The 22,282-nt window shown below is 39.7% G+C and overlaps 5 protein-coding genes and 1 long non-coding RNA gene across 13 annotated transcripts; 5 read left to right on the forward strand and 1 right to left on the reverse strand.

The window, feature by feature from the left end:
- The first annotated feature begins 551 nt into the window (after window positions 1-551).
- On the forward strand, window positions 552-3,722 carry LOC124218059 (uncharacterized). The gene is made up of 4 exons (XR_006882975.2): window positions 552-566; window positions 1,978-2,327; window positions 2,572-2,773; window positions 2,853-3,722. It is a non-coding gene; the product is annotated as an uncharacterized lncRNA (long non-coding RNA).
- A 967-nt stretch (window positions 3,723-4,689) lies between these two features.
- On the forward strand, window positions 4,690-8,925 carry lt (vacuolar protein sorting-associated protein light). 3 transcript variants are annotated; one of them, XM_046624409.2, is made up of 12 exons: window positions 4,690-4,846; window positions 4,988-5,125; window positions 5,302-5,584; window positions 5,687-5,885; window positions 6,091-6,245; window positions 6,363-6,868; window positions 6,972-7,463; window positions 7,531-7,867; window positions 7,947-8,183; window positions 8,281-8,325; window positions 8,426-8,499; window positions 8,586-8,925. In XM_046624409.2, the coding sequence occupies exons 1-12, from the start codon at window positions 4,826-4,828 to the stop codon at window positions 8,622-8,624; spliced, it is 2,526 nt and encodes an 841-aa protein (XP_046480365.1). In that variant the 5' UTR covers window positions 4,690-4,825; the 3' UTR covers window positions 8,625-8,925. The 3 variants fall into 3 exon arrangements, with proteins under 3 accessions (XP_046480365.1, XP_046480364.1, XP_046480366.1); XM_046624408.2 differs by having other exon boundaries at window positions 4,691-4,846; window positions 8,612-8,925; XM_046624410.2 differs by lacking the exons at window positions 5,687-5,885; window positions 6,091-6,245 and having other exon boundaries at window positions 4,691-4,846; window positions 8,612-8,925.
- LOC124218057 (uncharacterized) lies at window positions 8,617-11,143 on the reverse strand. Of its 2 annotated transcripts, none has more exons than XM_046624422.2 (9): window positions 11,033-11,143; window positions 10,688-10,975; window positions 10,507-10,597; window positions 10,047-10,276; window positions 9,749-9,973; window positions 9,542-9,649; window positions 9,348-9,458; window positions 9,157-9,267; window positions 8,617-9,072 (listed from the first exon to the last, which is right to left on the reverse strand). In XM_046624422.2, exons 1-9 carry the CDS (start codon window positions 11,117-11,119, stop codon window positions 8,941-8,943), a joined length of 1,383 nt encoding a protein of 460 aa, XP_046480378.1. In that variant the 5' UTR covers window positions 11,120-11,143; the 3' UTR covers window positions 8,617-8,940. The 2 variants fall into 2 exon arrangements, with proteins under 2 accessions (XP_046480378.1, XP_046480379.1); XM_046624423.2 differs by having other exon boundaries at window positions 10,047-10,160; window positions 10,457-10,597.
- Window positions 11,131-16,276, forward strand: LOC124218051 (116 kDa U5 small nuclear ribonucleoprotein component). Of its 4 annotated transcripts, none has more exons than XM_046624405.2 (8): window positions 11,131-11,284; window positions 12,359-12,612; window positions 12,708-12,979; window positions 13,056-13,744; window positions 13,848-14,077; window positions 14,189-14,907; window positions 15,009-15,289; window positions 15,368-16,276. In XM_046624405.2, the coding sequence occupies exons 2-8, from the start codon at window positions 12,370-12,372 to the stop codon at window positions 15,871-15,873; spliced, it is 2,940 nt and encodes a 979-aa protein (XP_046480361.1). In that variant the 5' UTR covers window positions 11,131-11,284; window positions 12,359-12,369; the 3' UTR covers window positions 15,874-16,276. The 4 variants fall into 4 exon arrangements, with proteins under 4 accessions (XP_046480361.1, XP_046480362.1, XP_046480359.1 ...); XM_046624406.2 differs by lacking the exon at window positions 11,131-11,284 and adding an exon at window positions 11,584-11,689; XM_046624403.2 differs by lacking the exon at window positions 11,131-11,284 and adding an exon at window positions 12,071-12,253.
- Window positions 16,277-16,373: 97 nt separating this feature from the next.
- On the forward strand, window positions 16,374-17,335 carry LOC124218058 (COMM domain-containing protein 3). Its single transcript, XM_069135752.1, has 3 exons — window positions 16,374-16,639; window positions 16,713-16,984; window positions 17,089-17,335. The coding sequence occupies exons 1-3, from the start codon at window positions 16,510-16,512 to the stop codon at window positions 17,257-17,259; spliced, it is 573 nt and encodes a 190-aa protein (XP_068991853.1). The 5' UTR covers window positions 16,374-16,509; the 3' UTR covers window positions 17,260-17,335.
- A 143-nt stretch (window positions 17,336-17,478) lies between these two features.
- On the forward strand, window positions 17,479-22,104 carry Zyx (lipoma-preferred partner zyxin). 2 transcript variants are annotated; one of them, XM_046624419.2, is made up of 6 exons: window positions 17,479-17,812; window positions 18,514-18,650; window positions 19,397-19,913; window positions 19,995-20,329; window positions 20,410-20,825; window positions 20,954-22,104. In XM_046624419.2, exons 2-6 carry the CDS (start codon window positions 18,522-18,524, stop codon window positions 21,204-21,206), a joined length of 1,650 nt encoding a protein of 549 aa, XP_046480375.1. In that variant the 5' UTR covers window positions 17,479-17,812; window positions 18,514-18,521; the 3' UTR covers window positions 21,207-22,104. The 2 variants fall into 2 exon arrangements, with proteins under 2 accessions (XP_046480375.1, XP_046480376.1); XM_046624420.2 differs by having other exon boundaries at window positions 19,526-19,913.
- The last annotated feature ends 178 nt before the right edge of the window (window positions 22,105-22,282 follow it).

Consider the following 22,282-nt stretch of genomic DNA (forward strand, 5'->3'; position numbering starts at 1 on the left):
CAGGCTATAGTATAGTAAAGCGTATGTTGCTTATAGTATAGCTCTCAGCTCCGAATGCCTAAATGGCATTGTTGAGTGCTATATAATAATTGGGTATAATTGTGTTAGTTAATTATAGTGTTAATATGATAGTGATATATAATAACGCATAACAGTATTATAGTTCTCTGTAGTACGAAGATCTCGTAACATGGTTTTTAAGCCTTGGCTAGTGAATTTCATAGTTATTTCCATCTAGGGATATTCCAAATAGTTAGACAGTTTTTTTAATTTCTTATGGTTACAAGATTCTCGTACTTCGAGTTTGGTTAGTTGATAAAAGTAACATGCAGTAATAATAGTCGATAAAAATATACGGACGTTCCGGTCGGATGTTACACAAGCTTTTTAGACAACTACTAGCGCCACCAGTGGTGTAGATTGGCGGCAGAATCGAGGGACATTTTGCGAACCACTTTTAGCAGCGTGTGCACGGTCTTACATACAGGTCTGGCAACGAAGCCAATTTTCTACAGAGCGGCGTGGTTCTCTTGCTGTCCGTGGTTTTTAGTGTTTGAAATAGCCATGTCGCAGCGCTGCTATCTAGGGATGTACGTGGGGTAGGGATGGTAGGGATGAAAATGTGCCAATAATAATATTATTATTACGTTGGCGCTGCATTGCGCACGCGTTGATTATCCATCCCTCGATCACAACGCTGGCCTGGCGGCCACAAAGTGAGATACATAACCGGCCGTGAAATGAACCACCCCCATTACCTTCGTTGCCTGTATGTAAGACCGTGAGCGTCTGTCAGGGGGCTGACCGTGGTTTCGCATATATGTATATGGGCATTCGCTCACTCACGCGTTTTTATCACGTTATTGTTGTCTAGTAACTAGACCGCAGCGACAACTGGTGGTGCCGCTAGAATCGACCACTCCTAAGATTCATAGACTTAAAAAGATAGACTAAGCGCTCCTGTAAGAGGCACTGACAATTACACATAAAGGACAGAGATATACTGGGAGTACTGCTCTCTCTTTTCAATCGGCGTCATGGCGGGAGACAACGGAGCAGTGGAAGTGGAACAGCTATAGATATAGGTGCATAATTTCGCCTCATTCTCCTCTACCGCCTCGATCCCCGCCACAAATATCGTTAGAGAGGGAAAGGAGTACTCCCGGCATATTTCTGTCCTTTAAATGTTTGCTTCAAGCGGCTCATAAGAGCGCTCAGTCTATCTTTATAAATCTATGGTAAGACCGTGAGCCATATAACAGTATATTATCATACAGCATATACTTGCGTGCATTATTCATGTTTGTTACCTAATAAAAATTATGAACAGCATTTCATATTCAATCACTTAATTTTAATGTTTTTATTAGTATTATTCCTATTTTTGAATTATAACTTCTAATTTATGTTTTATGTACAATATAGGTAATAAAATTTCCATCCTTCCATTTATTTTCGATTTCATTCTTACCACTGAGTAGTAGGAAGGAGACAACACTCTGCAATAAAACTTGTCCCCAGTTTTAAGGTAACGTAAGAGGAATTGTCTAAATGCGATTTGAGCGCCTCTTACGGAAAAAAGTGAAATTTTCGCTATAAAATGTAAAAAAAAGGGCGGCAATCGAAACCTATAAGCCTTCGTTTTATAAACATACTCCGTAAATTCGTAAAATATGCATCTAAAGTGACTAAAAATCAGTAAAAACCGAGTGATTGCTTTTCTAATCTCAACCGACATTAAATCCAAGGAAAAGGTTTGCAAACGGTGAATCGTAAGATCATATGGGGATGGGGGTGAGTGCGCTATACGGGCTTACACCACAAGAGGTGCTTAAATCCGTGACATGCTCTAAGGTTGAAGCCACTGGTTGAACTGCAAGATGGCCTTTATATGGTCCAGGCACACGATTGGTTCTTGGAGAGTGTTGCGCAGAAATACCTTTATCTTCTACGTCATAGGGTGCGTTCAAATATTAGCTCCCAGTAGCGCGATTCTGTAACTCGTTATGCTGTCGTTATGGACTCATAACGACAAGTTTCGTTATGCTACCGACCGCGTCGCTATTATAACGACAAATGCGATTCTGTACACTATTCTTAGCGAGTTTTGTCGTTATTAGTAACGAAAAGTGTCGTTATGATGTCGTTACGGTGCGAGCGGATAGCGAGGCTCAGAGACCCCCTCGGTACGCTATAACGACCATTATAACGACAATGCACACGAGCTAGAGGAGTGGTGTGCGTTTCCCATATTTTTCTCGACTCCGAGAAAGTGCTTCGAAAAGTGCTCCGAAAGTGAAAAATAATTACGACGTTTGAAATAACAAGTAAGTAAGTTGAATTTTGCAGTAATTAGGAATTATCAATGCAGATTGACTTCAGAAAAAACTGTAGAATAGATTTCATTATTTTCTAAAAAAGAATAACATAACCTATAAATTGTAGTGTTGCTCCGAAGAACCCACAAAGTTGCTTCCACAAATATAATTATTCATTAATTTCATTAATAATTCATTTCTACTATTAAGTCTATTATTTACGCTGTTTCTTTGATTATCTTCAATCTCAAAGGATCATGGCTATCGAATACCTTGCTTGGGATGTATTCGTTCTTGAGGAAAGATTACGTCGACTCGAACGTCGTGTGGAAAGAAGGCGACTGAGAGATGCTCAGAATCCTTTTCAGCTACCACGAGAAGAGTTTCTCAGCCTTTTTCGCCTGCCTCAAGAAGCTGTGATGAATCTTGGTTAACACCTCAGCAAAGCAGCATAGGTTCAGTTTGAGTTTTATATACATAATATGCATATTATATTTAGTCTACTTTTTTCTAAATCAATATATTTTCCATCAGGTGATGCTGGATATCCGTTGGAGCCTTGGCTGTTAACACCTCTGGCCAATTTTCCTGAAGATACGCGACAACATCAATATACACAACAACTATGTAAGGCTAGAAGCGTCGTCGAGCGGTTTTTTGGAGTTTTTAAATCTGTATGGAGATGCTTGTCATACCAGCGAGTCTTGATGTACGAACCAGCGTTCGCAGCGAAAATTGATAATGCGTGTGCAGTACTGCACAACATGAGAGTGCAACTACGATTAAACAATGAAGATGACGAACAACTAGCACCGATAGCTCATCCTGTAGAGAATGATGTTGATCTGATGGATCAAGATGAAGAATACCACAGACGAGGACCACGCGCTTTGGCTCAACGAATTCAACAACAAATTATGAGAGAAAGATTTACCAACTTCCGTGATGCGGAAGAATAGAATACAGAATATGGAATGATGTTTATGGTTAAATTGCCAACAAGTATAATGTTTAAAGGTGATGAGAGAAATTAACGACAACAGAGTCAGGGCGGTGTTACGCTCCGACGTACCGCCTTGGCGTACCTTTTTCAAAATTCCATGTCATTTCATTTCTTTAATATCTTCAATGCACAGATATTATTTCATCAAAATCTCATAGGCTCATAGGAGTAAGGCTCCGGTCAAGCATCTCTAGACGCCAGGTTCGATTCCTGGCTCCGTCGTTAATTTTTCAAAATCACCAATTTTTCGAATTTACATTCCTTCAACTATAATGTTTACAATTGATTGTACATAAAGAAATATTCAATTGTGTTTTTAAAGTATAACTTTATTTTATAAAAAATATTCACCTTTTTTAACCTGAACAAAAAATAAAAACGCGAAAAATCTTTATTCTAAACTAGACCTCAATTTTTTTTTCAAGTGGTATTGTTTTTAAATAGCTTTGCCTCCATGAAATTAACAAACTCAAAGACTTCTTGAAGTATTGAAAATATTACAGCTACAGTTATGATTTTTAGTAAAAAATGGGAGTAGTTATATAATTTTACTCTTCAGAATATTGGTTCTACGTGAAGAACCCAATGGTGGTCCATGCAAAAAGAATAGTGAGGAAAACGTAGAAGCAGTAAACGCTGCATGGGGATTCACGACACGTGATCAAAGGGCTCCTTTTAAGAGTATGAGTGCAAATAAATTTTTTTACTCGTATTAAAATTTATTAAAAGTATTAAACGGTGTTAAGATCGTTAAGATATAATAACAATGATGATATTTATATTTACAATGTTCACTATACGATGGATTTGCACTGACTGTGACTGAGTGATTGTGCGCGCCTCGATTTAAACCTTCATGCGCGCCACCGCGGCACGAATTTCAACTATTTTAAGGCGAGTTTCGATAAAATTCTAGTTACTTACTAAGGATTTGTCACAATACGTCACTTCCTGTCGGTATCCATAACGACGATTCGTTATCCCATTCTGTAACGTCGAAGTGTCGCTATTCGTAGTTACGGAATCGCACCGTCGTTATGAGATTGTCGTTACACGCGGCGAAATTCGTTATCGTTACGATAGCGTTCCGAATCGTTATTCTTATAACGAGTTACAGAATCGCGCTACAGTGCTGTTAACAATTTTTTATCTGTCTTCTGCTGCCGAGTCTGTGGATGGCTCTGCCTCTATTCTAGCGAGATTTCAGCGCTGCCAGTTAATTTCGAAACGCACCCATAGTCGAGAACGTTAAATCGTCTGGGACAATTTTGGAACAGCTTTTACCGTCTGTCGGATCACGTAATCATAGATCTGTCATCAGCGGTCATCCCCCTTCCATCCCTGCTGTGCCTTTTTTTTTTCAAATGACACATCTTCGCGTGCTGTACACACGAAACTCGTATGTGTCACATCCATGTATGCGAAGACCAATATTTTGATTCTCTGGCGTGTTGCTGCTGCTACGTGACTGCGTAAAAAAATTATTTGAAAATTTTAACCACAGATGAATAATAGTGTAAATAATGTAATTATCGTTCCCGATTTACGTAGACGTAATCGATCTTCTCCTATTATTCTATGGACAAACAAAATCCCAATTAACTGTATCGAAATCGAGGGTGGTGAGTTGAAAGTTAAAGGTGAAACTACTTTCCTCTATTTTCAGGATCAAGAACATAATCAAGATGATTCAGATTCTGATGTGGAAGAGGTTGAACCACGATTGAAATACGTCCGAATGAGAAATGATCTTGATAGTATCCTCCAAAATGATGCCGCGAGCTGCATCGCTGTTCACCCAAAGGTGCCATTAACGCCTCTTCTGTCATACCTCATATTCCTTACATGTCCGCTCAGCGATGATTCCTTCTCATTTATCTTCCTCGCATTCGCTTTGTTTCGCACGAAGCAGTAGAATGTGCGAGTACGAATCGAGGTCAGGTTAGGGTACAGAGAGTCCTAACGTACCGCTACTTTCAGTTTCTCTGCCTGGGCTCGCATTGGGGAATGATCCATATATTGGATCACCAAGGAAACAGAATACGATCCAAAACTCTTCAAGCCCATACCGTTGCCGTCAATCAAATATCCATAGATCAGAATGGAGATTTCATTGGATCCTGCAGCGACGATGGAAAGGTTGTTATATATGGTCTGTATAGCAAGGAGAATAACCACAACATGAGCATGGAAAGATTGGTCAAAAGTATTGCGCTTGACCCTTATTACTACAAAAATGGAAGCGGTAGAAGATTCCTAACGGGTAATGCAGCATTTCATTTTTATCTGAGTTTTTCAACTTCTTTCAACTCAATCGTTTGACAACATATCTGATGCTGATAGTTCCTATATTGCAAAATTTCAGGTGACAGTAAACTAATTTTATATGAAAAGACATTTTTATCGCGGATCAAACCTACAGTTTTATGTGAAGCTGAAGGTGGTGTACGATCCATATCCTGGGCTGGTCAATTTGTAGCTTGGGCTTCAGATACTGGGGTTAGAATATATGATTTATATGCTAAATGTTCCTTAGGAGTAATACAGTGGGCTCGATCCATAGAGTGAGTATTTTTATTTTCAATTTTTTTGTTCACTTGCGTTTGCTTATTGTGCCACTTTAGGTTTTTATGAATTTCATTCTTCTGTGAAATCTCTATGTCAAATCTGAACTTTTACACCTATTAGCTATCATTGAAGCTCCCTCAAAATTATTCGCAAATTTAAAAAGTGTTGCAGCGACCCTCAACTCTTGTGATTCAATTTCAGTGCTTCACCCGAACATTACAGATGCAACTTAAGGTGGTCTGATAATAGAACGCTGCTAATAGGCTGGGTAGATACGGTTAGAATTTGTCAAATACGCAAACGATCAGCACAAGAGATGGCGAATCGAGATCTATCTGAATACGCTGTCGACCCTGGTATGGTACCTGTTTTGATCATTTCCTGTGCTCTGTTTTAATAAAATTGTCACCACCAACTCCATTATAATCCAAACTCCTTAAGAAGTAACTGAAACTTTTGAATTTCTCTTTCAGTCTCTGCATTCCAAGTCGATTTTTATATATCTGGTATCGCGCCATTGGAAAATCAGCTAGTAATACTTGGCTGCCTGAAAGAGCTAGATGAAACTGGTAACAGTCAGCGGCCAATGTTGCACGTAGTCGAACCGAAATATCTAGAATACACGGCTATTTGCGCTACTTCGTTAACGTTACGTGGCTACAAGGAGTACAGCTGCAACGATTATCACTTAGACTGTTTAATGGATGAAAATAGGTATTTTATTGTCAGTCCGAAAGACGTCGTAGTCGCCAGTCTGTATGACGCTGATGACAGAATTGAGTGGCTCTTGACGCACGGGAAATTTGAGCTAGCCTTGGAGACCGTGACAGCCAATGGAGGCAGGGACTGTAAGAAACACTCACTGATATATGTGGGCCGTGTATATCTGGATCATTTATTAGCACACAGAAAGTATGACGAAGCTGGAAAATTGTGTTTGAAAGTTTTAGGACGAGACAAAAATCTCTGGGAGGAAGAAGTACGATTTGTTTTTCATGTTTTCTTTTGAATATCTTACGCATATAAAAATCTACTTTTTAAGTCGACGATGGGAATGTTATCGATTTCTTCTTCCCACACAGGTCTACAAATTTGCTAGAGTGCATCAGCTGCGTTCTATATCGTCATATCTTCCAAGAGGCGACGTAACGCTGAGACCGGAAATTTATGAAATGGTTTTATACGAATATTTAAAAACGGATCCGGACGGTTTTCTGCAGCTAGTCAAGGAGTGGTCGCCAAAGTTGTACAACGTAGTCGCTGTGATAAATGGCATCCGCGAGCATCTTTCCACCCAAGAGAATGGCCAGAATGTCTTACTTGAAGCTCTCGCTATTTTGTACACCCATCAAAACAGGTACGACGAATCCTTGGCGATATATCTCAAGTTGAGGCATAAAGACGTTTTTCAACTTATACAAAAGCACAAGTTGTACAACTCGGTCCATGACATGATCGAAGGTTTGATGGATTTAGACGCAGAAAGGGCAATAGCATTTTTTCTTGAAAAAAACAGAGTCCCGTCCGAAATTGTCGTCGCAAAACTGCAAAAGAATCATCGATATTTGCATATGGTGAGTGAAGAGATTCTTAGCAATTGCTCACAAATCTTTGAAATATGCTGACGATTATAATTATCAGTATTTAGATGCCTTGGACAAAAAAGACACGAAAGATTCTAAGGGGAAATATCATGGACTATTAGTCCGCCTGTATGCAGATTTTTCCAGAGATAAACTTCTACCGCTTCTGAGGAGATCAGACAATTATCCTATTGAACAAGCCCTTGAAATTTGTCGTCAGAAACAATTTTATCCAGAGATGGTTTACTTACTCGGTAGAATTGGCAATACTTCAGAAGCTCTTGCCCTAATGACCCAAGAATTAAACGACATAGAAGGTGCAATTGAATTCTGTCAGGTGCACGACGATGACGAGCTGTGGAATAACTTGGTCAATTATTCATTGGACAAGCCAGGTAAAACGTTATAAATAGTGATCCATCGTTTTTTTATTTGTTCTGGTTCCTAATGTTGTACGTATGTGTCGAATTTCAGCGGCGATAACATTTTTGTTGCAAAGAATCGGCACCTACATGGATCCCCGACTAATCCTTCAAAAAATTGAACCAAGACTTGAGATTCCTGGATTGAAAAATGCACTGGTCAAAATGATGTGCGATTACAATTTACAAATATCTGTACAAGAAGGATGCAATAAGATACTGTCAAACGATCATTTCAATCTTCACGAAAAACTTGTTAGGTCGCATCAAAAAGGAATATGTACAGATGGTAAGGACGCGTTTCCATTTCGTTTCTTCAAACCGTTTTTCCTCTATCTCAATGGAAAGGATTTGATACAAAATTTGACCCATCTTTTTTTTAACAGATGATCACATGTGTCGAGCCTGTCATCAGAAAATAATTATAAGGGGTAGGTCAAGACCACGAAATTTGTTTTGACGATTATGTTCTATGTGCATGTTCAAGAATTTTCTATTTAATGATGATTTTCTTTTCTTTTCTCTTCTCAGAACCGAGAAATCTAGTCATGTTCTATTGCAGACATTCGTTTCATGAAGATTGTTTGCGAAACATAAATTCATTGGTAAGTGAACGCTACAATTATCTCTAGTTTTATGTACTGAAAATATGCGTGTTGGCAGCTACAAGAATTACTAATCATATAAAAAGTGTTGGCAATGTTTCTCTTTTTTCAGGAGAATTGTGTAATATGCAATCCTCAGAAGCCAGTTTTCTAAACGATGAACAGTAACGAATGATGAGATATCGACGACAGATTTTGAGGAGATTATACTTATTTTATTGCCATCGAGTGAAAAACACGTGAATTCTTAAACATGAAAAATAATTAAATCGCTCATCAATATATTTTAAATTCACACACACACGCGCGCCCGCGCGCGCAGGACATATATACATAAATAATTTGGTTCTCTGCCGCCACTACTGCTAGCGTATTGTATTATACATAGTACCATAAATTAAACATTCTTTATTGTTTTATACACCATCCGCTGGGTACTCTTTAATTTTCGCTGTCCAGATTGAAAACAACTTTAGCGCTCTCTGGGAGTATTTCAATGTTGCACTTTACGCAATTTGAACAAACTCCGATCTCGCTGCAGACTTTATGGCATCCAGGACACTCGGGACAAGCCTAAACCCAGTATTACGAATTTTCAAACGTTCTAACATGGGCGTGACGAATATATCAATCGAGTATGCATGAAAATTATACGACCTTGTGCACACGACACGGTTCTTTAACAGGTTGGCATCCTTCGCACGTTTCTTCACATTCTGGATGAAAGCTGCAGATTTTACTTAGGCATCCAGGACACTCATTGCAATCCTATATACAGATATTAGCAATTTAAAATGTTTCTACACAGAAAAACTGACTCACTTAAATATACTCAAAAGATTCAATACCTTATCCACATTACATGGTTTTTCTTCGGTCATTCGACATCCGTCGCAAGTTTTTTCACATTCTGGATGAAAGCTACATAAATTACGGCATCCAGGACACTCAGGACAATCCTAAACTCATATAAAATTTTTTTTACTCGTTTCCACGCAGAGGGTAACATATTTTGATAGAGGATGCTTGAAAATTATAACACCTTATGCACACGACACAGTTCTTTGACGATTCGACATCCCTCGCAAGTTTTTTTACACTGTGGATAAAAACTGCAAACCTTACGGCATCCCAGACATTCCGGACAGTCCTATATAAATTAAGTTTAACGTTTTTCCAACGTTCTTAAACAAGAAAAACACATTCCTTGATCAAGTATATTTGAATATTTCGAATTTTGGTGCTTTACCTTGTGTACTTGGCACGGTTCTCTTTCATGTTGACACCCTTCGCACGTGAGTAGACACTCAGGATGTAAGCTGCAAATGCTAGTGTGCTTTTCTCCGGGTTCACAAGTTCTACAATCGTCGGAACAAGTAACGCTCGGGTCGCTGCCATCTGACAACTTTCTGACGCAAATTGCGTCACTGGGACATTTTGTGAATACGGAACACGTCGAAAATGCTGGGCTCTTCTGTCAGAGAAAAAAGTGAAAGAAAACTTGAACGTAGTATTTTCTGCGTCATCTTGAAAAGCCACTTGCTTACCGAGCCCCGAGTCGTGCGTTTGCGCTCAACATTATTGGGAGGCTGCTCCGACATTAGACACTCGAAGCAAATTCCGCAGACACTGCATACTCGTCTTGGCTTGTACGTAGACAGCTGTGACATTATATCCAGATTTGATTCGCCTGACGGGCCAACCTTGGACAGGTCGGGGTTTTTGGCAAATGCCGCGAAATGTTGAACCGTAAATGATAAGACGTTAACCGGCTTCACTGCGATGATCAAATCGCATTCCGTAGATGATAAAATTTTAAATAACAAAAAAAAAAAAACAATCATGACTAAGCTTGCTTGCGATTCTTTGATATACATACCATCAAAGGATCTTTTATTCTCAATAAGTTAAATAGATAGAAGTGAAAATGGGAATAAAGGTTAAATTAAATTATGACCTGTCTAAGAAAACTCGGTAAAAATGCTGTCTTGGTAGCAAGATGATTACCGGCTAACAATGTCTGCGTGAAATCGCTTATCAACTGCTTGATCTCGGGGTGATCGGTGAGATATTCCGTTTGCTGCGCCATTTGGCAGGTCTAAATTACAAGAAAGAAGTAACTCTTTATAAATGGTCGCGCTTTATACAGGGGATGTAATCACTACCATCGGATGAAAAATCTTCCTACCTTTTTATCAAGGTACATTGACATCATTTGAATATCGCTTCTCCATCTTGACCTCAGTGGAGTGACAATATTTTGATCCTTGTTGACAAGGTCGTTGGGATCAATGAGTGAATTGATTTGCACCAGATACGGAATCTCCAGCCAATCGTGTCGCAATATATACCCGCTCTGAGTCATGTATGTCTTCGTATTGTGGATAAGTCCGCATTCCTCATGCATTCTGCGCTCTATAGTATAAACCGGGAGGACCTTGCCGTTCAGCTTCATTCTTTGCGCTCCAGTACATCTCTACAAAAAAATTACCAGTTATTAATCTATAGTCAATGTCATATGGCCGTTGCTCACGTAATTGGATGTCGTGAGTTGTCCACTGATCATGATGCTTTGGAAGGAAAGACTTCCGTGGAAGTTTCTCAGAGCGAGATACCGCATTAGCAGCACGTTCGTCGCCTCGCTTATCATCTCGCCACTTGAACAAAGCGGTAAATCTTTTCGGTTCACAGATTTGTCGCAGGGACAGATTTCCTGGGCTTCCACGTGAAAGAAATCCTCCTCCAGACCAATGAACAGAACTTTCTCTTGCAGTCCGTCATGCTGGTAAATATATCTGTCAAAGGTTGATCGTAATGCCATGAAAGGGAGATTTAATGATTGTTCGGAATATTTTGAGAACAGGGCTAACTCCGTTCGTTTCTCTTCCAAGCAATGGAAATTGTCCGTCGACGAACCCAGGACTTTTGATCCGGCGAATGAATCGTTCACAGTCAAAGATGAGAGCATTTGTATCATAAACTCGTTACCTTCCTTGCCAATACTTTCCACTGATAAACAATAACCGCCTACAGGTTTCGTGTTGGTGGTGAGTTCGTCCTTTAAAGTGACTATTAAATTCTCACGGAAGCATAACGCTCTCCGCATTGGACCATCTGTAAAAATTAAAAGAATATTTGCTGTTAGCCAAGTGTCCGTAGTGATTGAATTTCATCTTACAATAATTCATAGGTATGTATTTCTATAGAGGAGAAAAATCGATAACCCGGTTCACCTATTTCAAAATGAGGAATTTTATCACAGGGATCGAACAGTTTGCGAGGAAAAGATTCTCCAGAGTTAAGAGACATGTTGTACGCGTAATTGATATTTTTTATTTATATTTTGCTATCGTTATTAGCACGAGAAATGAGGAAAAAAGGTGTGAAAATCGAGCTTTCTTATGTTTGAAAAGCAAGTTTGGGTACAGAATGAGAAACTGGGAACAAACTTCTGAATTGTCGTGCAATTATCGCGTTTTAAAAATTCAAAATAACAGTGCGCCTCGCTTATTTCGCCAAAAAAACACCCAGATAACGCTGCGGGTGATTTATCGATCTATCCATCTCGACGGCTTCTCGCTAAGTTCAAGTCACAGCGGTAGACGACGCACGCTTTTCGTAATCCTAACCTCCGCCGATGTTTATTTATTTGCAGCATTTCTGTTTCAATTCGTTGTAAATCCTCAGTGTTAGTTTGTTCAGCTAGTCTTTGGATCGAGTGAGCGTTTTTTTAATACCCAAAATCATTTTTGAGGTTTGCAATATCCGTTAAAGCGTTACTTCGATTTATTTAACTTCAGTCATAATTGGCTTCAATCTTCGCCGTCGAAATCATATAGTTTATCAAATTTATCCCCAGAATCTTTGACGATGGATGCCGACCTTTACGATGAATTCGGAAATTACATCGGCCCCGACTTGGCATCCGAGAGCGAGGATGAAGCTGAGTATGGAAATGGAGGAGACGATGCCGGGGATCAAGAGCGATCTGACGAAGAGATGGAAGAAGATAAGGACGAGGTTCGGGAGCACCCTGACCAAAGCACGATGGCCGTTGTCCTCCATGAAGATAAACGCTATTATCCAAGCGCTTTGGAAGTTTATGGACCGGAGGTGAGGCTTTGTGCATCAACAAAGTAATTTATAAATAGCACCTTTCAATCATATGAAAACGTTATCACGAATAACATTTTGCCTGTTCCATACAGGTGGAAACTCTGGTGCAAGAAGAAGATGCCCAGCCCCTCGATAAGCCTCTGATTGCGCCAACCAGAAGGCCAAAGTTTCAAATCAAGCAACAGCAACTGCCAGATACTACGTACAGCATCGAGTTTCTTGCAGACATGATGGATGCCCCTCATCTTATACGAAATATCGTACTCTTGGGTCATTTGCATCACGGTAAAACGACTCTCGTTGACTGCCTCGTTCGTCAAACTCACCCCTACATGCACAGTGTAACGGATGAAAAGGCACTCAGGTACAAAACACATTGTCTGTTTGCGACGAAAATTTACGATCTAAACTTGGTACTAAATTTGTGATTCCGTTGACAGATACACCGACACCTTGTTTACTGAACAGCAGCGAGGTGTGTCAACGAAAGCCACACCAGTCACTCTACTGCTCCAAGATGTTAAGGCTAAGTCATACTTGTTGAATGTATTCGACACTCCAGGGCACGTCAACTTTTCTGACGAGGCCACAGCCGCTATCCGAATGTCGGATGGGGCTGTTCTGGTTGTAGACGCAGCAGAAGGTGTGATGCTAAATACAGAACGTCTGCTGAAGCATGCGCTGCAGGAAAAACTTGCACTGACTGTTTGCATCAATAAAGTGGATAGACTAATACTGGAATTGAAGTTGCCCCCTCTAGACGCTTACTACAAGTTGCGACACATAATTGAGGAAGTGAATGGGCTCATTGCTCTGTACTCTGATTCTGAGAATCCTGCGTTCGTCTCCCCAGCTTTGGGCAATGTTTGCTTTGCCAGCTCGGAGTACAATGTTTGCTTTACTCTGAGATCATTTGCTGCTCTCTATGCCAAAAATCATCCGCAGCTTAACGCTATAGAATTTGCAAAGCGGCTTTGGGGCGATGTATACTTCAATTCGAAAACTCGAAAGTTCATCAAGAAACCGCCGCATAATACCGCTCAGCGAAGTTTTATCGAATTTATTCTTGAACCACTTTACAAGATTTTTGCACAGGTCGTCGGTGACGTCGACACCACACTTCCGGATGGTATGTGATTCGTTTACTTCTTTGTTTTTTCAGAGAACCTACATGCCAGTATTTATATTTTATTTCTCATTTGTCTAAGTATGACTGCTGTTGATATTTTCAGTGCTTGACGAATTGGGCATCAGGTTAAGCTCTGAAGAAATGAAAATGAATATCAGGCCACTTCTGAGATTGGTGTGCACAAGATTTTTGGGTGACATGAGCGGGCTCGTTGATATGTGCGTAACTCATGTGCCTAGTCCACATTCTCATGCTCCAGTCAAAGTTCGACACGTCTATACTGGCCCTCCAGATTCACCACTTGCGCAGGATATGACCAACTGTGATCCAGACGTAAGTTGATTCTCTGCAGCGCAAATTCTTGATTTACTCTCGATGTTGGCCTGTAAATGCGCCTCTTTTACATGGGTATATTACATTTTGTTAATAAACGTACGCTTCTAGGGCCAACTGATGGTACACAGTACAAAAATGTATCCCACCGAAGATTGTACCTTGTTCGTTGTACTGGGAAGGGTGATGTCGGGAACTTTGGAGGCGGGAGCGCGAGTTCGTGTCTTGGGTGAGGCTTATTCTAAGGCCGACGAGGAGGACTCGCGAATATTGACGGTCGGTCGCTTGTGGATCAGCGAAGCTCGTTACTCCATAGAACTGAATCGAGTACCTGCTGGTAACTGGGTGTTGATAGAAGGTATCGACAGGCCGATAGTCAAAACGAGCACAATAACTGACCTAAGCAATTCCGATGACTTGCACATATTCCGACCGTTGAAATTCAACACTCAAAGTGTAATAAAGATCGCTGTTGAGCCTGTTAATCCGTCCGAACTACCAAAAATGTTGGATGGATTGAGAAAAGTAAACAAAAGCTACCCTCTTCTTGGCACAAGGGTCGAGGAGAGCGGTGAACACGTTGTTCTCGGTACTGGTGAACTCTATCTGGATTGCGCCATGCACGACCTGCGCAGAATGTACTCCGAAATTGATATCAAGGTTGCTGATCCCGTCGTCGCTTTCGCCGAAACGGTGGTCGAGACTAGCTCCTTGAAATGCTTTGCTGAAACTCCCAACAAGCGAAATAAACTGACAATGATTGCTGAGCCTCTGGAAAGAGGATTGGCAGAGGATATCGAGGCGGAACATGTCCGTATCACTTGGAACAAGTATGTATTCAGAGTCTTGGGGTATACCGTCCTTTTGTCTCAAGCAGAAACGATCGATACTCTGGAAGTAAAACTCGATCTAATCCAAATATTTCCCCCAGAAAACGCCTGGGTGAATTTTTTCAGACAAAGTATGACTGGGATTTGCTCGCGGCGCGAAGCATCTGGGCGTTTGGTCCTGACTGCACTGGACCCAACATTCTGGTCGATGACACGCTGCCCTCGGAGGTAGACAAAACACTTTTGGGAAGCGCAAGGGATGCCATTGTTCAAGGATTCCAATGGGGAACCAGGGAAGGACCTCTTGCCGAGGAGCCTATCAGAAATGTAAAATTCAAGATATTGGACGCTGTCATTGCTCAGGAACCCCTGCACAGAGGAGGTGAGAAGCATCTGCGATTGCAATCCTCAATGAAATCCCGTCCAGAAAATCAGCAGTAACCGATTTTTGTCCTCTCAGGTGGCCAGATTATTCCGACCGCAAGGAGAGTCGCTTATTCGGCATTTTTAATGGCCACTCCTCGCTTGATGGAGCCGTATCTGTTCGTCGAGGTCCAAGCACCAGCCGATTGTGTTTCGGCGGTTTACACGGTCCTTGCAAAACGTCGCGGACACGTTACACAAGACGCTCCGGTTCCCGGGAGTCCGTTGTATACGATAAAAGCATTTATCCCAGCTATCGACAGTTTCGGCTTCGAGACAGACCTCAGAACGCACACGCAAGGCCAGGCGTTTTGCCTCTCAGTCTTTCATCACTGGCAAATCGTGCCGGGAGATCCTCTCGACAAAAGCATAACCATCAGACCTCTCGAACCTCAGCCAGCTACCCATTTGGCCAGAGAATTTATGCTAAAAACCAGGAGACGCAAAGGCCTCTCCGAAGATGTTTCTATCAACAAATTCTTCGACGATCCTATGTTGCTTGAACTCGCAAGGCAGGATGTGTTACTCAATTATCCTCTTTAGGCTGGATAAAAATCCTTGTTAAATATGTTAGTCCAGAACGAATTACCTACAAGCCAGGAGAGAACATTGATACAAGTGATACAGCGGTTCATATTTCAAATTGTCATAAATAATATGTATCATAGTGTCACCGTGCACTGATATTACAGATACGTGAACATGTATGGCAAAGCTTGATCAGACATGCATCGAGACGACGCTTGCTTGTGGGGGAAAAAAAAAGTATATTTTATTTTTCGCATTCTATTCATCACCTCATTCCATACAATAATTTTCTTACAGAAAAACGTAGAGTAAGGTATAAGAGGTCGAGTACAATCAAGACAGTGGTCATATTACTATCGCAATTGTCAAGAAAATATTTTTTTGCCAAACTTTAACGAATAAAACCTATTTATAATTACGATGTTTTCGGAAATAAAATTTCCCTGTTTTTATATTTGGCGGGCAGTTTACTCTAATCAGGAGAACGTATTGTTGAGTTTCTCATCTTTACTACTTTGTAATCATTGTTCACTTTGACGTCTGTCAAAGTTGATCTGCAAAAGTTAGGTTAGGTGAAGATAGATTTATGATTTATATATGATAAACAATCGCATGATTAAAAGGTAATTTTTATAGTTTCGCTACCCAATAATGGAATTGAGTGAAAGTACGGTCAAAAGCTTGTCCAGTCTGCAGAACCCGAAGATAATTAATGATGTTATATTTGGAAATTTGATTGATATAGCAGTTTTACAGTTATGTGAAAAATCTGAAGAGAAATGTGAGTACAAGATCCGATACCATATTTCATCAGTCAACAAGTTATGATTTTCGTTGTGATATAAAACTTTCAGATATAGCTCAACTCTATGGATCAAAACCAGACGTAATCAAAGAAATTTTTGGCAATTTATCGAGTGTGTTGATTGATGCAGCCCGTCTTGACCTCGATGGAGAGACATTGAGTGTTGCACTCTCAAATGTAAATATCACTGGTCCCAGAGTAAAGAAACTATGTGATACTTATTTGAGTAATAAAGAAGGTATCCAGGCATCGTTGAGCAGAATCGGTAATAGCTTACCTCACATCGTTGACGTCAATTGGAAGTTAGACTACTGTGTTAAGGTACATTATTATTTTCAAACGCTTATCGTGAGAGAAAGGAATATTGCTGTACCGCTATTATCGGACCAGACATCTAACCATAATGTATCATTTACTAATTACAGTCGAACATAGAAGATTACATTGGTTCCCAATTATATACCATTCAATTTAGCACGATTAATCAGGGACAACCAGAGGTGATGAAGTTTGCTTGCACCACTCAACAGCTTCAAGAACTTGTGTATAAATTGAAGGATGCTGTCAGACATGTGGAAAAAGTTGCCAATGTTTAAAATCATGTTAGGATAATACATGCCTGTCGAACTTTTCCTCCAATTTCATGTTTGAAATAAAATGACTTATTTAAAACTCTAGTTATGTATCTATGGGAGCGATCATCAGTTGTAAATTGTAATATCTGTTGTTTTTCAACAGTGTTGTGATATTGAATTTGCCGCCGATACGGGGCTCCATGAAGTCATTCAAATCAGCGGCCGCCAGGTGGCACAAAGTTCGTCAGCTAACGAAATGAATAAACAAATCAGTAGGGACGCCCCTCTACTTAGTTTTAGATGCGGACTTTAGACTGCGGATGATTTATGGACGTTATATATTTATTTTATTTTTTTGTCTACTTGTTACCCGTCGTATACCAGCGTTAAGCAGGATGTGCTGCGGTAGGATGATTCAGATTCAGACCCGCCTGTGTTAGCTGTGTGCGAGGCCGTGTTTCGATCGCTTTCTCTCTCACTGACGTTTCAATTGATTTGTAAGCGCAAGTAAAATTGTTTCTACATTCGCAACCTTAAGTTAAACCAGTGCAGGCACAGCGTAACTGTCACTAAGGTAAATCTGTCAAATTTTGTTCGGTGTTTCCACTAATCTTTACGTTTCTTTGTCACAGCCCTTAAAACTTGTAGTTAAAAAATTCAGCCGCCTTCAAATCGTGTTCGAATCTCATTTTAATCGTTTGCAATCAGCGAATACATACATGCAGTTCTTCCTTTACTGTTTCCTTTTTTTCTATTATCAGTGTACAGTTAATTCCGATTTATCCTTGTCGCTTAAAAATATCCCTGATGTATAACTTTCACATGTTTTTATTGAATAAAGTATTTTTCACGTATTTATAATCTGACAAAAAATTTGACAGCATCGTTTTTATTATTACGTGAAAGTCGATTCCGCAATGAAATCTAAGAGATAACTTAATCTATCATCAAATCCCTGAATCAGATACAGTGAACAATAAGTAGAATTCATTCGCATTCCATTCGAAGAAAAAGATAAAAGTTACCGGGAAAAAACAATAGAAAAATGACACACCTATGCCTTTTCATTCGGGTGTCGTGATGAATAATCATATCTACTCCCACTGTAAATCAAACCGTCTTATAATTAGTACAAGTAACCGTGTAGCGCTCATGTAAAAAAAATGTGTTCATGTTATACCCTGGGGCTGAGGTGAAATAAGTTCTGTTTACTTGCTCGTTTTTCTTTAATCTTTCAGATACCAAAATATTTGAAAAAATTTGATATTTTTTCAGATATCACAATGTCGAACATAAATCAACTTGAGCAGCAGATAAATGATCTCCAATTGAGTCTGGAAGGAGAAGTAAGGAAAACGGTTAAAAAAGTCGGACCCACAGTTCCGCCAAAGCCAAAAAAGTCACAGCCTGAGGTGAGGCACGCTTAAATTGTTTTACTTTATGACTAACTGGACTTAACATCTATACTCCTTGTTCTCTTTGCAATTTCACTCTGTGAGGCACAATGTGAATTATTTCTCAACATCTAACGACAGGCGATTAAGCAAAACCTCAATTTCCTGTCTGTCTGCCTGGCTACTTCGTTGCCAAATACCTTCAGCTTGTAATACTCAAGCAGTTTATCTGTGTCAAAGATATATAGTTTTGTTACGAAAAGAATGAAATTGTTGAATCAGCTTATTCAATTTAAAGAATGTTAACACTTGCTTGCATGACTCAAGTCGTGAAAACTAGTACATGACTCACAAGCACCATGGTTTGATAAAATTACGGTTTTTTTCCCTCATTCTTTATCTACCGAACTCCAATCCCATTTTCCTCCACTGAATATCTTAAATCTACACACAATTCGGTTTTATTTTCAATCCCCTTGAAGTTAAATTTATTTATTTATAGCCGTTTTCTAGCCCTTTCCATTTCGTTGAATCAGGTGTGTATTATGAACAATTTGAAGAAGTTTAGTCTCTACTTACAATAACCTTGCGCTATACACGCTTAAACTCACTCATCCTACTCCAGCTTTGCGAGAACCTTGGCTTAAATTTCTAAATAACAATTCAAATATCGTATTATCAGAAGTTGATTATTTTTATTGTACTTTATTAATATACAACAATTTGGGAATAATTTTGGTGGAAAATGGGCTAATGTTCTCTAGATACCGCAAAGTTACTCACTGAAGAGTGCACCAGCTCCTTCATACAGCACAGTTTTAAACAACATCGCAACAAATGAGTCAAAGTCGACAAACCTGTACACAAATTCACCCGCACCATACGTCCCACAGACAACGAACGTCGTAGTCGCTGAGAAAAATAGTAACGCAGTACGCAATAATACGCCAACGAATGGGAGTTCGTTGGCCAAGTTTTACAACACCGAAGAAAACATTTACACTAATCAACAACAGAAGCAGGATAAATTTCAAACGAAGTACGGATACGATGATAAGAATTTTTACTCAAATGTCGGAAACGTACCATCTCCTCAAGTTCCCGTCGATGACAGAGCCAGCAGATCCAACAGGGATGTTGTTTACGGCAATAGAGACACAGCTTCTTCTTCCTCGATGCAAATGCCCCCTAAAAAGGAGAAAGATTTGATATACAGCAACATCCAATGGAACGTCAAGCCGGAAAATATGTATAGCAATATTCCAGGCGCTTACAATCAGGGTGAGCAGCTTAACGATTTGCAATTTGTAAACCACAATTAAATGCAGCCTTTTCACTATTCTCAAGTTTTTCACCTTATAGAAGATCTTCCACCGCCACCAGAACCTTCGGAATACGTTCCCTGCGCTCCGTCACATTCGTTTCCTCCTCCGCCAGAAGAACTGCCGCCACCTCCAAGCCCTGTATCATCCAGTTACAGCGAATTACGTCGAGCTACTTATCAGACCGATTTTCCCTCTGAGAATTACCAAAATGATATTTACGGTCCCAGCTCTCAGTCTTCGACGTACGAGTCCATTTACGAACCTATCAACCCGAGGCCTCCTTCTCAATTATCATGCAACTACTCGATGTACTCCGGATACGGATCCGCTCCTCCGACTCAATTGCAGGGAAAAATGTCGCCTGTTAAGGAGGTTTGTTTCGTCACTTTCAGAAGTCTGAACGTATTTTTGTGACCAAGTGTCATTGATTTGTTTTGTCTACTTTTCAATAGGTTGATGCGCTGACTAATTTGTTGGTGCAAGGAATGGAGGATGGAGCGGATGACGCCGATATTTATGGCATATGTTCACAGTGCGGGCGCAAAGTCGAAGGCGAGGGTAACGGCTGCTCGGCTATGGACAAGGTCTTCCATATAACTTGCTTCTGCTGTTTTGTATGCCAGGTTAATTTGCAAGGGAAGCCGTTTTACTCACTTGAGGGAAAACCCTACTGCGAAGAAGATTATCTTAACACGTTAGAGAAATGCTGCGTCTGTACGAGACCGATATTAGACAGAATTTTGAGGGCTACTGGCAAACCTTACCATCCGTCATGCTTCACGTGTGTCGTATGTGGTGAAAGTTTGGACGGCATACCATTCACTGTAGATGCGACTAACCAGATTCACTGTATTCAGTGTTTCCACAAGTGAGTATAATTGTGGCTGTGGTTTGATAGTGGTTCAATAAATTTGTAAATATGCAACCTCCCGAAATTCTTTTTGTACTGCACAACCAATTATTACTCAGCATTGAAGTACGTTCATTCTCTTGTAGGAAATTCGCTCCCCGCTGTTGCGTCTGCAAACTGCCCATCATGCCAGAAGCGGATCAGGATGAGACCGTCCGTGTTGTGGCGCTGGATAGAAGTTTTCACATTCATTGTTACAAGTGCGAAGATTGCGGGCTCATTCTTTCGTCCGAAAACGAGGGTCGCGGCTGTTACCCGTTGGACAATCACATTTTATGTAAAGGATGCAACGCTGCCAGGGTTCAAGTACTCACGTCACACATGACGACCGAACTTTAAAATTCTTTTCTTAAAAGTCAGAACGTAGGATAGATAATTTTTAAAATCCACGCATAAACAATTAGATGGATAAGTTTGCAGTTTTTCAATGTTTGCGACATGAGGTCTGAAAAACTGAAAATATTTTACTCAGCCATTGACTCATTTTACATGAGTTTTTCAAACTCTAGACCTAAGTTGTTGATTGTATAGAGTGTCAATATTGACCAGAGAATTCATTCCCTTACAGGTGTTTAAATATCAAACTTTGTTTTTTTTTTTATACACGTACATGCATAGCCTCATTTAATTAATTCGCACGAAAAGGCAGGCGGAACGAGAAAGAAAAAGATTCTAAAGTGAGGGAAAAAACCGAAAAGTGAAAGATGATTACGAAGAGATAAAAAAGAGATTGTAATTTTAAATGCTCACGGAGTTATAGTTTTATTTTATTATTGAGCTGAGCTGAGGCCTATACAGCCAATATTTGTGATGTTTTATAAGTTAGAAATGTTTCGTATTATCGTATAGGTAAAAGATTTATTACCATATGTATTATAGATTGCTGTCAGCATATGAATATTTAATGAAATTACAGTTGCATTTATTCGAACTGTGGTTTTAGGTATCGGAAAAAAGAGTAGTCAAACAAATTTACGATTCATATTCAGAAAACTCCCAAGAGTAGAACAAATATTTATTCTGTGTATGTATGATAGCAAGCATAAACATGCAATTGATTATTGTGAAAAATATGAAATTGTAGAACATAAATTAGGGATGACTATACCTTGAATGTTGATAACGTTCTTACACGTATTTAATTGAAATTAAGGTATGTTAAACAGAAATGCACATTTAATGCAAATTCAAATACAACTGAACTATGGGAAATTGATTCCATTGCAGTATAAGAAAAGTTTAGTTTTAATCAAACAGCATTTTTTAAACACTTCTATACTCTATACTAATTAGCTTTACAATAGAATTCACAGATACATTTCTAGCTTTACTGTGCAATTGAAAACGACTCATTTCTTCCGTAATAAGAAAGGCACGAAAGTTTACCGCTTTTATTGAAGATTCCAATTTGCTTT

Source organism: Neodiprion pinetum, chromosome 4, assembly GCF_021155775.2.
Source record: "Neodiprion pinetum isolate iyNeoPine1 chromosome 4, iyNeoPine1.2, whole genome shotgun sequence".
Classification (NCBI taxonomy): Eukaryota; Metazoa; Arthropoda; class Insecta; order Hymenoptera; family Diprionidae; genus Neodiprion; species Neodiprion pinetum.

Bases quoted from the DNA above. Each gene is read 5' to 3' on its own strand.
- lt (XM_046624408.2), top strand. From the start codon at position 4,826: ATGAATAATAGTGTAAATAAT. The intron at 5,886-6,090 runs GTGAGTATTTTT...ATTCAATTTCAG, and splicing joins CAGTGGGCTCGATCCATAGA to TGCTTCACCCGAACATTACA. The intron at 6,869-6,971 runs GTACGATTTGTT...CTTCCCACACAG, and splicing joins AAAATCTCTGGGAGGAAGAA to GTCTACAAATTTGCTAGAGT.
- LOC124218057 (XM_046624422.2), bottom strand. From the start codon at position 11,119: ATGCGGTATCTCGCTCTGAGAAACTTCCACGGAAGTCTTTCCTTCCAA. The intron at 10,976-11,032 runs GTGAGCAACGGC...ATTTTTTTGTAG, and splicing joins AACTCACGACATCCAATTAC to AGATGTACTGGAGCGCAAAG. The intron at 9,650-9,748 runs GTAAAGCACCAA...TAATTTATATAG, and splicing joins AACCGTGCCAAGTACACAAG to GACTGTCCGGAATGTCTGGG.
- LOC124218051 (XM_046624405.2), top strand. From the start codon at position 12,370: ATGGATGCCGACCTTTACGATGAATTCGGAAATTACATCGGCCCCGAC. The intron at 13,745-13,847 runs GTATGTGATTCG...TGATATTTTCAG, and splicing joins CGACACCACACTTCCGGATG to TGCTTGACGAATTGGGCATC. The intron at 15,290-15,367 runs GTGAGAAGCATC...TTGTCCTCTCAG, and splicing joins GGAACCCCTGCACAGAGGAG to GTGGCCAGATTATTCCGACC.
- LOC124218058 (XM_069135752.1), top strand. From the start codon at position 16,510: ATGGAATTGAGTGAAAGTACGGTCAAAAGCTTGTCCAGTCTGCAGAAC. The intron at 16,640-16,712 runs GTGAGTACAAGA...TAAAACTTTCAG, and splicing joins TGAAAAATCTGAAGAGAAAT to ATATAGCTCAACTCTATGGA. The intron at 16,985-17,088 runs GTACATTATTAT...TACTAATTACAG, and splicing joins AGTTAGACTACTGTGTTAAG to TCGAACATAGAAGATTACAT.
- Zyx (XM_046624419.2), top strand. From the start codon at position 18,522: ATGTCGAACATAAATCAACTTGAGCAGCAGATAAATGATCTCCAATTG. The intron at 18,651-19,396 runs GTGAGGCACGCT...AATGTTCTCTAG, and splicing joins CAAAAAAGTCACAGCCTGAG to ATACCGCAAAGTTACTCACT. The intron at 19,914-19,994 runs GTGAGCAGCTTA...TTCACCTTATAG, and splicing joins TCCAGGCGCTTACAATCAGG to AAGATCTTCCACCGCCACCA.